Below are 17,167 nucleotides of genomic sequence, written 5' to 3'. Positions count from 1 at the left end.
GATTACACTGTGTTGCTACATCTCTGATTGTGTTGCTACATCTCTGATTGTGTTGCTACATCTCTGATTACACTGTGTTGCTACATCTCTGATTGTGTTGCTACATCTCTGATTGTGTTGCTACATCTCTGATTACACTTTGTTGCTACATCTCTGATTACACTGTGTTGCTACATCTCTGATTACACTGTGTTGCTACATCTCTGATTACACTGTGTTGCTACATCTCTGATTACACTTTGTTGCTACATCTCTGATTACACTGTGTTGCTACATCTCTGATTACACTGTGTTGCTACATCTCTGATTACACTGTGTTGCTACATCTCTGATTACACTGTGTTGCTACATCTCTGATTGTGTTGCTACATCTCTGATTGTGTTGCTACATCTCTGATTACACTGTGTTGATACATCTCTGATTACACTGTGTTGCTACATCTCTGATTACACTGTGTTGCTACATCTCTGATTGTGTTGCTACATCTCTGATTACACTGTGTTGCTACATCTCTGATTACACTTTGTTGCTACATCTCTGATTACACTGTGTTGCTACATCTCTGATTACACTGTGTTGCTACATCTCTGATTGTGTTGCTACATCTCTGATTGTGTTGCTACATCTCTGATTACACTGTGTTGCTACATCTCTGATTACACTGTGTTGCTACATCTCTGATTGTGTTGCTACATCTCTGATTGTGTTGCTACATCTCTGATTACACTGTGTTGCTACATCTCTGATTGTGTTGCTACATCTCTGATTGTGTTGCTACATCTCTGATTACACTGTGTTGCTACATCTCTGATTACACTGTGTTGCTACATCTCTGATTGTGTTGCTACATCTCTGATTGTGTTGCTACATCTCTGATTACACTGTGTTGCTACATCTCTGATTACACTGTGTTGCTACATCTCTGATTACACTGTGTTGCTACATCTCTGATTACACTGTGTTGCTACATCTCTGATTGTGTTGCTACATCTCTGATTACACTTTGTTGCTACATCTCTGATTACACTGTGTTGCTACATCTCTGATTACACTGTGTTGCTACATCTCTGATTACACTGTGTTGCTACATCTCTGATTACACTGTGTTGCTACATCTCTGATTGTGTTGCTACATCTCTGATTACACTGTGTTGCTACATCTCTGATTACACTGTGTTGCTACATCTCTGATTGTGTTGCTACATCTCTGATTGTGTTGCTACATCTCTGATTACACTGTGTTGCTACATCTCTGATTACACTGTGTTGCTACATCTCTGATTACACTGTGTTGCTACATATCTGATTGTGTTGCTACATCTCTGATTACACTGTGTTGCTACATCTCTGATTACACTGTGTTGCTACATCTCTGATTACACTGTGTTGCTACATCTCTGATTACACTGTGTTGCTACATCTCTGATTGTGTTGCTACATCTCTGATTACACTTTGTTGCTACATCTCTGATTACACAGTGTTGCTACATCTCTGATTGTGTTGCTACATCTCTGATTACACTGTGTTGCTACATCTCTGATTGTGTTGCTACATCTCTGATTACACTGTGTTGCTACATCTCTGATTACACTGTGTTGCTACATCTCTGATTACACTGTGTTGCATCATCTCTGATTGTGTTGCTACATCTCTGATTACACTGTGTTGCTACATCTCTGATTGTGTTGCTACATCTCTGATTACACTGTGTTGCTACATCTCTGATTACACTGTGTTGCTACATCTCTGATTGTGTTGCTACATCTCTGATTACACTTTGTTGCTACATCTCTGATTACACTGTGTTGCTACATCTCTGATTACACTGTGTTGCTACATCTCTGATTACACTGTGTTGCTACATCTCTGATTACACTTTGTTGCTACATCTCTGATTACACTGTGTTGCTACATCTCTGATTACACTGTGTTGCTACATCTCTGATTACACTGTGTTGCTACATCTCTGATTACACTGTGTTGCTACATCTCTGATTGTGTTGCTACATCTCTGATTGTGTTGCTACATCTCTGATTACACTGAGTTGATACATCTCTGATTACACTGTGTTGCTACATCTCTGATTACACTGTGTTGCTACATCTCTGATTGTGTTGCTACATCTCTGATTACACTGTGTTGCTACATCTCTGATTACACTTTGTTGCTACATCTCTGATTACACTGTGTTGCTACATCTCTGATTACACTGTGTTGCTACATCTCTGATTGTGTTGCTACATCTCTGATTGTGTTGCTACATCTCTGATTACACTGTGTTGCTACATCTCTGATTACACTGTGTTGCTACATCTCTGATTGTGTTGCTACATCTCTGATTGTGTTGCTACATCTCTGATTACACTGTGTTGCTACATCTCTGATTGTGTTGCTACATCTCTGATTGTGTTGCTACATCTCTGATTACACTGTGTTGCTACATCTCTGATTACACTGTGTTGCTACATCTCTGATTGTGTTGCTACATCTCTGATTGTGTTGCTACATCTCTGATTACACTGTGTTGCTACATCTCTGATTACACTGTGTTGCTACATCTCTGATTACACTGTGTTGCTACATCTCTGATTACACTGTGTTGCTACATCTCTGATTGTGTTGCTACATCTCTGATTACACTTTGTTGCTACATCTCTGATTACACTGTGTTGCTACATCTCTGATTACACTGTGTTGCTACATCTCTGATTACACTGTGTTGCTACATCTCTGATTACACTGTGTTGCTACATCTCTGATTGTGTTGCTACATCTCTGATTACACTGTGTTGCTACATCTCTGATTACACTGTGTTGCTACATCTCTGATTGTGTTGCTACATCTCTGATTGTGTTGCTACATCTCTGATTACACTGTGTTGCTACATCTCTGATTACACTGTGTTGCTACATCTCTGATTACACTGTGTTGCTACATATCTGATTGTGTTGCTACATCTCTGATTACACTGTGTTGCTACATCTCTGATTACACTGTGTTGCTACATCTCTGATTACACTGTGTTGCTACATCTCTGATTACACTGTGTTGCTACATCTCTGATTGTGTTGCTACATCTCTGATTACACTTTGTTGCTACATCTCTGATTACACAGTGTTGCTACATCTCTGATTGTGTTGCTACATCTCTGATTACACTGTGTTGCTACATCTCTGATTGTGTTGCTACATCTCTGATTACACTGTGTTGCTACATCTCTGATTACACTGTGTTGCTACATCTCTGATTACACTGTGTTGCATCATCTCTGATTGTGTTGCTACATCTCTGATTACACTGTGTTGCTACATCTCTGATTGTGTTGCTACATCTCTGATTACACTGTGTTGCTACATCTCTGATTACACTGTGTTGCTACATCTCTGATTGTGTTGCTACATCTCTGATTGTGTTGCTACATCTCTGATTACACTGTGTTGCTACATCTCTGATTACACTGTGTTGCTACATCTCTGATTACACTGTGTTGCTACATCTCTGATTGTGTTGCTACATCTCTGATTACACTGTGTTGCTACATCTCTGATTACACTGTGTTGCTACATCTCTGATTACACTGTGTTGCTACATCTCTGATTACACTGTGTTGCTACATCTCTGATTGTGTTGCTACATCTCTGATTACACTTTGTTGCTACATCTCTGATTACACTGTGTTGCTACATCTCTGATTACACTGTGTTGCTACATCTCTGATTACACTGTGTTGCTACATCTCTGATTACACTGTGTTGCTACATCTCTGATTGTGTTGCTACATCTCTGATTACACTGTGTTGCTACATCTCTGATTACACTGTGTTGCTACATCTCTGATTGTGTTGCTACATCTCTGATTGTGTTGCTACATCTCTGATTACACTGTGTTGCTACATCTCTGATTACACTGTGTTGCTACATCTCTGATTACACTGTGTTGCTACATCTCTGATTGTGTTGCTACATCTCTGATTACACTGTGTTGCTACATCTCTGATTACACTGTGTTGCTACATCTCTGATTACACTGTGTTGCTACATCTCTGATTACACTGTGTTGCTACATCTCTGATTGTGTTGCTACATCTCTGATTACACTTTGTTGCTACATCTCTGATTACACTGTGTTGCTACATCTCTGATTGTGTTGCTACATCTCTGATTACACTGTGTTGCTACATCTCTGATTGTGTTGCTACATCTCTGATTACACTGTGTTGCTACATCTCTGATTACACTGTGTTGCTACATCTCTGATTACACTGTGTTGCATCATCTCTGATTGTGTTGCTACATCTCTGATTACACTGAGTTGCTACATCTCTGATTGTGTTGCTACATCTCTGATTACACTGTGTTGCTACATCTCTGATTACACTGTGTTGCTACATCTCTGATTACACTGTGTTGCTACATCTCTGATTACACTGTGTTGCTACATCTCTGATTACACTGTGTTGCTACATCTCTGATTGTGTTGCTACATCTCTGATTACACTGTGTTGCTACATCTCTGATTGTGTTGCTACATCTCTGATTACACTTTGTTGCTACATCTCTGATTACACAGTGTTGCTACATCTCTGATTGTGTTGCTACATCTCTGATTACACTGTGTTGCTACATCTCTGATTGTGTTGCTACATCTCTGATTACACTGTGTTGCTACATCTCTGATTACACTGTGTTGCTACATCTCTGATTGTGTTGCTACATCTCTGATTACACTGTGTTGCTACATCTCTGATTACACAGTGTTGCTACATCTCTTATTGAGTTGCTACATCTCTGATTACACTGTGTTGCTACATCTCTGATTACACTGTGTTGCTACATCTCTGATTACACTGTGTTGCTACATCTCTGATTACACTTTGTTGCTACATCTCTGATTACACTGTGTTGCTACATCTCTGATTGTGTTGCTACATCTCTGATTGTGTTGCTACATCTCTGATTACACTGTGTTGCTACATCTCTGATTACACTGTGTTGCTACATCTCTGATTACACAGTGTTGCTACATCTCTGATTACACAGTGTTGCTACATCTCTGATTACACTGTGTTGCTACATCTCTGATTGTGTTGCTACATCTCTGATTGTGTTGCTACATCTCTGATTACACTGTGTTGCATCATCTCTGATTGTGTTGCTACATCTCTGATTGTGTTGCTACATCTCTGATTGTGTTGCCAGGCTACTCCGCCTGCCTTGTGAGATCTCTCAGTGCTACAGACTAGAGCGTCTTGATGTCAGCAACAACAGGCTGAGTTACCTCCCTGCCACCCTGCTGTTTCGGCAACACACACTCCTGTTAAATGGTAACTACACATCTGTTGCTATGGCAACTACACATGTAGTTTTATAACAACATCCATCTGTTGCTATGGTAACTATTCATGTAGTTTTAGAACAACATCCATCTGTTGCTATTGTAACTACACATGTAGTTTTATAACCGCATCCATCTGTTACTACTATTTAATTTTACTATAGTTTTTTTCTTTTTATTCTTATGCAGACCTAAGTTTTAATTTGTATTTAGGGCATGTCCACAAAAATATAAAAAATTGTAATATGTTAAATGTTGAATATTAATTTATATTGATTCACGTTCCATATAAGGGAAATAACCCTATAAATAAAAAATAATAATAAGGGAGGTAAACTAAATCTTAATTCATAAAAAATTGTGCTAAAGACAAAGAAACTCAATGGTTATGAAATGATAATAATTTATTGTATTATCAGACATGAATATTTAAACTTATATGATAGATAGTATACCTTACCCTGTTTGGATTTGACAATTATCTTTTGACTCAAGTTTACAATAGAAAACTTTGAGCTGTCTTACATTCATATTTTGCTGAGGGCTGAAAGCTCACTCATAATTTCATTGATGTTATCTTTTTAAAGGAGGTTGTTGTAAGGAAACTTTTCTCTGACTAATAATTTAGAAAAGATGATCACTGTGTTACAAAGTGGTTCATTTCATTTTTGTATGTACATATTCCCACCAGCCTTAAATGCTTATCCAATGAACCCTTCTATGTAGGAGAAGTAAAATGTGATATGATTCATAATCAAAACATGGTAAATACTTTACTGGTGCACTAAATAATGTGGATCAGCATCAATGTGTTCAAAAAACAAAACCATTGGAGTATGATTTTCACCCAAAGACTAAATAAATATTGACTGCAAATCAGTGAGTCTTGTGCTGTTGTCTTTTAGACACCAGTACAGTAATGAGTGGCTTCACTTTAAATTCAGCAAAGATTTTGTTCTTGTATTTTAAATCTCCATTCAGCTGAAGGAAGTGTTCTCAGTTTTGCAAGTGCTAGAATAGAATTGCTTAATTTGGCATTGCAAATCATGTCGTTAAAATAGTTATTCCCATCACATTTTGTAATGAATGTGAATCTATATTGTACATATTCAACCACAATTTATCTCTATAAGTTACACATATTAAGTAGTCATCAGTTGACCTACTTTTTTAAACCGTCATCATGGTAATGATGGCTGCCAAAAACAACAATACAATGATTCCATTTTTTTAACAATGTTTCATTTCAGAAATATATGCTTAAAATGGTTATGTTTACATATTATTCAACAATACTGGTCTAGTTTTAACAATGGACAATTAGTGTTTGATGCGAACTTGCCATTTGTGCATTTTTTTTGTCTAATCGCTGAGAATATCAAGCAGAACATAATAAAAGTAAGCAAAATGACAATTGCTTTATTTGATATTGTTCTAAAACTAAAAATAGATTCTAAGCTATAGAAAATTATAACTTGCTTTCTACTAAACTAATGTCATTAATTTTAAAAAATCATGCAGGGTAATAGCAAAACCTATAAAAATAACTTCATCGAGACAAAAGCTAACTAAGCCCGCCCATTTTGCCCTGCCGTGTATTTAAAAGGGGAGCAATCTAGCAGACGACACATTTCTGCTGAATGTCAGTGAACGGTCAATCACGTCACAACACTCCTTAAAATCTAACCCACCGTATCACTGAGTATCAGTCATATCATCCTCTAGCCATTTAAAAACAAGCAAATTTTTTCACAAATCATTTTCTAGGCTATCGAAACAATTTGATAAATAAAATAGGTATCTAATTAAAGGTAAATAAATGTAGTTTTTCATTGTTTAAACCTTCTTGAACTCTATATTAAGTGTTTTCAAAGTGTCCGAAGTTATTTCTTAAAAAATAAAATATCTTTATTTTATTTGTAAATATCAAATACAATATTTGCTCTAAATTACATTGTTATCTAAATGTAGCCCTCTTATTACATCCTTGGACACATCTATTGACACGGACACAAAGACTGACACATCTATTGACACGGACACAAAGACTAACACATCTATTGACAGTGGCACAAAGACTGACACATCTATTGACACTGACACAAAGACTGACACATCTATTGACAGTGGCACAAAGACTGACACATCTATTGACACTGACACAAAGACTGACACATCTATTGACACAGACACAAAGACTGACACATCTATTGACACTGACACAAAGACTGGCACATCCATTGACACTGACACAAAGACTGACACATCTATTGACACTGACACATGTATTGACACTGACCCAAAGACTGACACATCTGTTGACACTGACACAAAGACTGACACAACCCTGTACACAAACCGTCTGCCTGACCTTGTTACCCTGCTACCAGTGTCTGGCAACCCCCTGATGAGGAGATGTGACCTGCCCCGTCAGTGGTCAGTGCTGGACCCTGTCTTCTTCACCAGCACCACCCCCTTCCCTTCTCTCTGGGCACTGGCTAGAGAGGCCATCAATAGAGGAAACCTCAAGGTCAACCTCCTCCCCCTCCCTGTACAAGGTAGGTGTCTGGTCATATGGCAGTCATGTCTCGGTCTGATTATTGAATAATCGTTAAATTAGATCAAATTAGAATGAAAATGAGATGTAAACTGAATGGAATTTATCTTGGAAATGATATTCTAGGTATTAGAAATGGGTCAAAATTGACCACAAACCCATTGTCATTGTAAACTAAGTAAAATGCTTTAAAAAAAACCACATTAGTATTTTATGTTGAAACCAGTAATATGTAGTTGGTTTTGTTTAGTAAAGTTTACCTGTCAATTCCATTGTGTAATAAAGTTTACCTGTCAATTTGATTGTGTAATAAAGTTTACCTGTCAATTTGATTGTGTAATAAAGTTTACCTGTCAATTTGATTGTTTGATAAAGTTTACCTGTCAATTTGATTGTTTGATAAAGTATACCTGTCAATTTGATTGTGTAGTAAAGTTTACCTGTCAATGTTGATTGTGTAGTAAAGTTGACCTGTTAATTTGATTGTGTAGTAAAGTTTACCTGTCAATGTTGATTGTGTAGTAAAGTTGACCTGTCAATTTGATTGTGTAGTAAAGTTTACCTGTCAATTTGATTGTGTAGTAAAGTTTACCTGTCAATTTGATTGTGTAGTAAAGTTTACCTGTCAATTTGATTGTGTAGTAAAGTTTACCTGTCAATTTGATTGTGTAGTAAAGTTTACCTGGTAATTTGATTGTGTAGTAAAGTTTACCTGTCAATTTGATTGGGTAGTAAAGTTTACCTGTCAAATTGATTGGGTAGTAAAGTTTACCTGGTAATTTGATTGGGTAGTAAAGTTTACCTGTCAATTTGATTGGGTAGTAAAGTTGACCTGGTAATTTGATTGACATTTCTCTGTCTGTCCCCAGACCAACTGGCCAGTGTGTCCAGCTGTTTTTTCTGTGGCCAAAGCGTGTCAAACAGCCTGGGTGCTGTCAGGTTCTCCCCATGGCACCAGAGGGCCAGCCAGCATGCACCTGCTGATCTCCCCTTCCTCTTCACTTTCTGCACCGCCCACCTGAAGGGCTGCAGCTACCAGCAGCTGGAGGCCAACTTGGGACTCTTGTGTCAGGGGCCACAGCTGGCCTAGGTTGCTCTGGTTGGCCATTTTTTTAAATTTTGCTATGGTAGGCCATCTGGCTTGTCAGATGATTGGCCTGGGTTATCTATGCCTGCCTTTCAAAGCATGAAGATCTTTGCTAAATCAGTGTCCTAACAAAATTTACCTTAATTAAAATACAAGTAACTTTCATTTTTTCAATTGCTAAATTACTATATATGTAATAATATACTGTGGTCACAGAAGCAGGGGAACTCTACTTCACCTGCCCTAGGGATCCTATTACTGTGATAATTAGATTGAATATTTTCCACTGACACGTATTACGTGAAGTTCATGTCCTGAAGATTGCTGAAAGTTTCCTGTTTTGGTTTTTGAGCAGTAGAACGTCACTGAGTCTACCCAGCACTTATGAGTACCTGACACATGGTGTGAAGAGTAAAAATGGGCTTAGTGCTGGCTACAATATTCTTTCCTATATTGTAGTCAGAGAAACAGATGAACTCTACTTCATCTATCCCATGGCCCATCACATGAGTAACCTCTCACTGTTGGTTGTTTCCCTGACATTAGTCATGAGCTGGTAGCATGCCTGACATAAGGACAACATTTTTTGACCATCAACACATTATCCAGAGCCTTACACATTTGTAATCTGTTCTTAAGTTTTAATACCAGCTTGCATTTAATATCAAAATTTTTACTTTTTGTCTTCAGGAAATTCTATTTTTAAAAAACAACAGTTTTATGATATTATTTTATTTTGTGCTAAATTTTTATTTGATATTGTCCAGCTTTTCTTTGTTGTTATTTTGTTGTATTTTGTTGTAAAAGTCTAGTAGCCTACTAGACAAATATTTCATTATATAATATTTGTGTAATGATTTTAAAACAGACATTTGGAATGATGATTCTAAAAACAGACATTTGACAAGTTATAACAGACACCGTATGCCCCCCCCCCTTCCCCCCCAGATCTTTTTGTGCCTTACTGTTTTCTGTTCCCCCTTGAGAGACCTGATACTTCAACTTCACCCTAAAGAGGATGATGATTCTATTTTTCTCTGTCAGTTATTATGTTGTCATCTATTCAAGATGTTTATCTCCCTTATTTCTTGCATATTATATTTTATTATGCAAATTTTTCAAGTGGGTGTTTATTCTGGTGCTGGCTGTGTTTTTGTTTTTCTTCTTTCTATTTGACTGCAACATTCCACATCATCTCTGGATACTAGGCATTCATATTGCTGTCTAGCTTTCTGGATACTAGGTGTTCATATTGCTGTCTAGCTTTCTGGATACTAGGTGTTCATTTTGCTGTCTAGCTTTCTGGATACTAGGCATTCATTTTGCTGTCTAGCTTTCTGGATACTAGGCGTTCATTTTGCTGTCTAGCTTTCTGGATACTAGGTTTTCATTTTGCTGTCTAGCTTTCTGGATACTAGGCGTTCATTTTGCTGTCTAGCTTTCTGGATACTAGGCGTTCATATTGCTGTCTAGCTTTCTGGATACTAGGCGTTCATTTTGCTGTCTAGCTTTCTGGATACTAGGTGTTCATATTGCTGTCTAGCTTTCTGGATACCAGCTGTTCATATTGCTGTCTAGCTTTCTGGATACTAGGTGTTCATATTGCTGCCTAGTTCCCCCCCCCCCCCCCATTTAAGTTTACATTGGACAAAGTTATTCCATTTTTAATTTTTCTGCTAGAGTTAAATACGGTACAGAATTATTCCATTTGCTGCCCATTGACAACAATGCAAGTTACAATGGATGGTAAATTGAAATCCTTGAGCCTAAAACAATGCTCCCCATTGTCTTATTGGCCTGTATATGTCTTTAGAGTGATTTCTAATGCAGTGGGTGGTAAACTAACATACCAAGTATCTGGGGTATCAAATTGTTCCATATCATGGGAATATTTTCATTCCAAATTATGTGAATAAAATAAATTTTTATTGAAATATTTTTATTTTTGTTGTTAAAAAAAAATTTGTTTTATAAAAAAATAAAATTTTCATAATTTTCCTGTAAAAGCCTAGGGTGCAATTATACCAAAACTTCTTGCCGTACTTGTGTGGGGGTGTGTGGGTGTGTGTGGGTGTGTGTGGGTGTGTGAGGTTTACTGTGGTAACATCTCACATATTCACACACATAAATTTGTTGTTTTCAGATACCTGTACAGCGGACACTGTTATATGTTTCAGACTTTATTTTATTTTGTATGTACAGTTTATCAATAGCTTCTGTCCTTTAATAATCAAGAAGTTAAGATTTTTTAATGTTGTGTTGAAATATTTTTACTTTTTTTTTTTTATTTTCCTTTTGATTGCATAAAATGTGATACATTCTTGAAATGGACTTCTCTGTCCTCCCTCACCTGTCCTCCCCCACCTGTCCTCTTCCACCTGCCCTCCCCCACCTGTCCTCCCCCACCTGTCCTCTTCCACCTGCCCTCCCCCACCTGTCCTCTTCCACCTGCCCTCCCCCACCTGTCCTCCCCCACCTGTCCTCCCCCACCTGTCCTCCCCCACCTGCCCTCTCTCACCTGTCCTCCCCCACCTGTCCTCTCTCACCTGCCCTCCCCCACCTGTCCTCCCCCACCTGTCCTCCCCCACCTGCCCTCCCCCACCTGTCCTCTTCCACCTGTCCTCCCCCACCTGTCCTCCCCCACCTGCCCTCCCCCACCTGTCCTCTCTCACCTGCCCTCCCCCACCTGTCCTCCCCCACCTGTCCTCCCCCACCTGCCCTCCCCCACCTGTCCTCTTCCACCTGTCCTCCCCCACCTGTCCTCCCCCACCTGCCCTCCCCCACCTGTCCTCTTCCACCTGTCCTCCCCCACCTGTCCTCCCCCACCTGCCCTCCCCCACCTGTCCTCTTCCACCTGTCCTCCCCCACCTGTCCTCTTCCACCTGTCCTCTCTCACCTGTCCTCTCTCACCTGCCCTCCCCCACCTGTCCTCACCACCTGCCCTCCCCCACCTGTCCTCTTCCACCTGTCCTCCCTCACCTGTCCTCCCCCACCTGTCCTCTCTCACCTGTCCTCCCCCACCTGTCCTCTCTCACCTGTCCTCCCCCACCTGCCCTCCCCCACCTGCCCTCCCCCACCTGTCCTCTTCCACCTGTCCTCTCTCACCTGTCCTCTCTCTCCTGTCCTCTCTCTCCTGTCCTCCCTCACCTGTCCTCCCCCACCTGCCCTCCCCCACCTGTCCTCTCTCACCTGTCCTCTCCCACCTGCCCTCCCCCACCTGTCCTCTCTCACCTGTCCTCTCTCACCTGTCCTCCCCCACCTGTCCTCCCCCACCTGCCCTCCCCCACCTGTCCTCCCCCACCTGCCCTCCACCACCTGCCCTCCCCCACCTGTCCTCCCCCACCTGCCCTCCACCACCTGCCCTCCCCCACCTGTCCTCCCCCACCTGCCCTCCCCCACCTGTCCTCCCCCACCTGCCCTCCACCACCTGCCCTCCCCCACCTGTCCTCCCCCACCTGCCCTCCACCACCTGCCCTCCCCCACCTGTCCTCCCCCACCTGTCCTCCCCCACCTGTCCTCCCCCACCTGCCCTCCCCCACCTGTCCTCCACCACCTGCCCTCCCCCACCTGTCCTCCCCCACCTGCTCTCCCCCACCTGTCCTCCCTCACCTGTCCTCCCCCACCTGCCCTCCCCCACCTGTCCTCCCCCACCTGTCCTCCCTCACCTGTACTCCCACACCTGCCCTCCCCCACCTGTCCTCTCTCACCTGCCCTCCCCCACCTGTCCTCCCCCACCTGCCCTCCCCCACCTGTCCTCCCCCACCTGTCCTCCACCACCTGCCCTCCCCCACCTGTCCTCCCCCACCTGCCCTCCCCCACCTGTCCTCCCTCACCTGCCCTCCCCCACCTGTCCTCCCCCACCTGCCCTCCCCCACCTGCCCTCCCCCACCTGTCCTCCACCACCTGCCCTCCCCCACCTGTCCTCCCCCACCTGCTCTCCCCCACCTGTCCTCCCTCACCTGTCCTCCCCCACCTGTCCTCCCCCACCTGTCCTCCCCCACCTGCCCTCCCCCACCTGTCCTCTCTCACCTGCCCTCCCCCACCTGCCCTCCCCCACCTGTCCTCTCTCACCTGCCCTCCCACACCTGCCCTCCCCCACCTGTCCTCTCTCACCTGCCCTCCCACACCTGCCCTCCCCCACCTGTCCTCTCTCACCTGCCCTCCCCCACCTGTCCTCCCCCACCTGCCCTCCCCCACCTGTCCTCCCCCACCTCTCCTCTCTCACCTGCCCTCCCCCACCTGTCCTCCCCCACCTGTCCTCTCCCACCTGCCCTCCCCCTCCTGTCCTCCCTATATCCTATTCCCACAAACCAAACTATATGTAACCTGTGTTAAGGATATCTAGATCTGTTTATACTTGACCTCATTTTTTTTTCTACTTAACATATCAGTTGTCAAAATCATGTGCAATAAAATAAAATATGATCTATGGTGATTTATATATATGGGGTGGGGTAGAGTGCATCTATTACATTATAAACTAATGGCATGAAACCAGTATTCAAAAAATATTAAATTAAATGTCTATGTTTTAGTGATATATGAGATAAACATTGAGCTGATATTACTTTAAATTATTGCATATCTTATATTCAGTGATGTAGTAGACAGAAATTGAACTTGTTGGAGGGTAAAAAAAATTCCATATATATATATATATATATATATATATATATATATATATATATATATATATATATATATATATATATATATATATATATATATGGAATTTTTAAAACCCTCCACATGTCAAATATAGATATGTAAAAATTATAAGATTAATAAGGTCATGAAATACTTGATTTTATGAAATTCAAAATTTGGAACTATGAAACAAAATTCCTATTCAAACAAAAAAACCAAAACCCTAAGGTAGCATTCCTCCTCCACTCTGGTGGAACTTTCTACAGCTTTTGTCTTCAGTGACACATTTGGTTGTGGTCAGATCTCAGTTTATTCCATTTTTTTTCAAATTTAATTAATTTAAAATTGATGAGTAATTTTAATAGTTTTCATGATTATTGATTATTCTAGTGTACATTATTTTCCTTTAATTATGGATGACATATCAATAAATATGTTATTTTATTGCGTTCCAGTATTTTTATTTCAATATGTTACTATAACATATTAATGGCAGGTTATTTAGTTTATTATTTTATTCAAATGTATTGTGAGAAAAGTTTTAAGCACATAAATTTGGTGTGTCGTGTGTTTTCTAGTTGCAGACAATGTTAGTTAGAAATATTTTACAGAAAGGAAAATGTTTTTTTTTTTGAACTGACACATTTTGAATTAAACACTTTGATGTTTTTATGTATCATAAAGTTTTATTTGTTATTTCGATTGATGTTATTGATGTTAGGGAAAATTTTTGTTTCAATTCGTAATTTTTCGTTGACAGCATTTATTTATCATTTGATTTGGAGTTTTCTCCCCCCTAGATGGGTTGCCGTCCCCATCAATTGGGCCTCATCTGCGCGGGGTTTGAACTCGGGACTTTACAGTAGCAGCCATGAGCTTTACAGGCACGACCACGCCGACCACTGAAATAAACTTAAAATTTTGTTATTTAAAATTATTGTAAATGCCTTTTTTAAAAAAATCTGTTAGTTACTCGACATTTACGTTTTTTTTTAAGGGGTAACCATATTTATTCTTTCCATTCCATGTTATCTTTTTGTAAGTAAAAAACCCAGTGACTAGCGTGCAATCATTAATCTAGTATATGCCCTTTATGTGGTCAGTTGGCAATTTTCAAACCACATACAAGAACATCAGTTGATTCAATTGGTCGCTAGCTTACTACTTAATTTTCGTGTTTTTTTATAATTAATTGAAGTCATCTAATTAAATTAACAATGCGATACCAGAAACGAGAGAAAATGTAACAATTTTTGAAATCCCCTGTCAGCTATATATGGACGACCCCTTGTAGTAAACACAAACAAAAACTTGACGTCCTGAACATTCAGGACAAAACCGGACGTCTCTTGAGAGTGAGACAAAAACCTGATCCAGTATTGATACCGCCTACCACAACATGGGGCAACTTTTAAGATCTTCAACAAAAAAGTAAAAATTTAAAAAAAAAGAAATATTTTATACATTCCATTGTATTTATTTTCATCATTTCATTACTAACCAATATAATGTCACATTTTTCACAATATGCGTCCACCCAAATGGTAGATAAACTGCAAAGAAACAAAAAAGAAACAAATCAAATGTGATGTATATCTTAATCATATGCGCCGGTACATATTGACCATTTGAATAGCGTGGCTAAAACAAAGGCGAGTCAAACAAGTGAAAAACATGAACACCTGCTGTGGACAGGAACAGTGACGTATATAAGCTCAGGTGTTCTGTAGAAAACTGAACCTACAGTACAATCAACGTGGGGGGGGGGGGTGTCTAATATTAAAACCACATCCAGTACATGCCACTAGTGTGGCTCATGAGCCAGATTTAAAATAAGGCTGAACTACGAATGTGTTGCTCACACAGTAGCCTACCTACGGTCACAACCGGGCGGGCGAACAGAAATGTTGACTGGAAGAAAATATCACATGACTTGCAGAGAAGCACATACACATATCACATGACTTGTAGAGAATCACATACAAATATCACATGACTTGTAGAGAATCACATACAAATATCACATGACTTGTAGAGAATCACATACAAATATCACATGACTTGTAGAGAATCACATACAAATATCACATGACTTGTAGAGAAGCACATACACATATCACATGACTTGCAGAGAAGCACATACAAATATCACATGACTTGTAGAGAAGAACATACAAATATCACATAGCTTCTAGACAAAAAAAAACTAGCTTGTATACAGATACAAACATCACATAACTCTTAGACAAGCACCCAAACAAAGCACACACATATCACACACACATCACACACAGCTTGCTGATCAGCACATTCACCTGACGTGTTGAAATCGTGCGATGTCATGATCAATTTAGTGTAGTTCAAAAATATATTAGTTATAAAATACATGTTAGCTATGATAATTACAAAATGCATTATCATAACAATTTCAAAAAACATGTAGTAATAAAAACATGTAATCATATAGATGTAAATCGTCACAAAATAACCGTCAAGAATACAAAACTAAAATGAGCATTGTCAAAACTACATTAAAATGTTATAAGAAAAGAAAATCAACTACACACAAAATGAAATTTGAAAGTATTGCCCCCCCCCCCCTCACACAATTTAAGCTTGAGGTTTTTAATGTACATAACTAGCAGGAATCACAAATAGTAATTGTCAAATTTTGAAAGCTTTGGTAATAATAGAAAACATGTAGGCTACAGCAAGTTTATATGACGCTTCGAGAATGAATATACGACTGGAATTTGGAAACTGAACGTATGTATACATGTCAATAAATGTTAACTGTCTCTACGAAACGTCTAGAAAAATGGGAAAATGTCTACAAAATGTTTTGAAATGGCTAGAAGGTTTAACATGTGGATACAAAATATCTCCAGGAATATATTTCAGATCAAACTATTTTGGATGGGCCAAGCTATACCCTTTTTGAAAAACAAATCCGAATAATAAATGTTTCCGTGATTTCTGGAAGGTTCTATCCCGTGTTTTATTACCAGACACGGACTCATCGTGTTAGGGAAAACAAAATGTTTCCCTGTCGCTTGCTTGACGCCTGCATGAAGCCAGGATCTGAGAGAATGGATAAATCAGCTGAACGGCTTTACAGCTGATCTGAGCTGGGCCGGGGGAGGACGAGGCTGGGGCAGGGGCCGTTAATCTTCACCGCTCAAACTTTCAATCGTCGCACATTTTTACACCCTCCCCTCTTCCAGACACAGACACTCACAAACACATCTATTAATAGGTTTGTAAACAATTTATTTCCTACAACAAAATGGCGGGTTTTCCCCCTTCCTGCGTGTAAATCACGTGACATTAAAATAGTGCATGTACTCTTACTGGCCCAGCAATGCTTCAAACGTGTAAAATGACGCCCCTAATGACTTTTAATCATAAGCGACACGTGACTCTCTAATTAAAAACTTTTACTTCCTGGTTAAAAATACAATACAAAGTAACAACAACGGCATTATTTGTTACTGTATCGCCCAAAATGGCACCTAGCATTAACTAAACCCTAAACT

General features: G+C 40.0%; 1 protein-coding gene across 4 annotated transcripts in view; it reads left to right on the top strand.

The window, feature by feature from the left end:
* Nucleotides 1-11,339, top strand: part of LOC131953768 (leucine-rich repeat-containing protein 1) — a 40,446-nt gene extending 29,107 nt beyond the window's left edge. For all 4 annotated transcript variants that reach the window (XM_059317133.1, XM_059317132.1, XM_059317130.1 and 1 more), the window contains 3 exons: nt 5,205-5,329; nt 7,731-7,898; nt 8,767-11,339. In XM_059317133.1, coding sequence (XP_059173116.1) covers nt 5,205-5,329; nt 7,731-7,898; nt 8,767-8,987 — 514 coding nt within the window. In that variant the 3' untranslated portion in view covers nt 8,988-11,339. The remainder of the gene's footprint in view (nt 1-5,204; nt 5,330-7,730; nt 7,899-8,766) is intronic.
* The last annotated feature ends 5,828 nt before the right edge of the window (nt 11,340-17,167 follow it).

The sequence above is a fragment of the Physella acuta genome, unplaced genomic scaffold (assembly GCF_028476545.2).
Source record: "Physella acuta isolate Inbredline_101_S28 unplaced genomic scaffold, ASM2847654v3 ptg000951l, whole genome shotgun sequence".
Lineage (NCBI taxonomy): Eukaryota > Metazoa > Mollusca > Gastropoda > Physidae > Physella > Physella acuta.
Note: the sequence above shows the minus strand (reverse complement) of the source record. Positions and strands in the feature narration are given on the sequence as shown.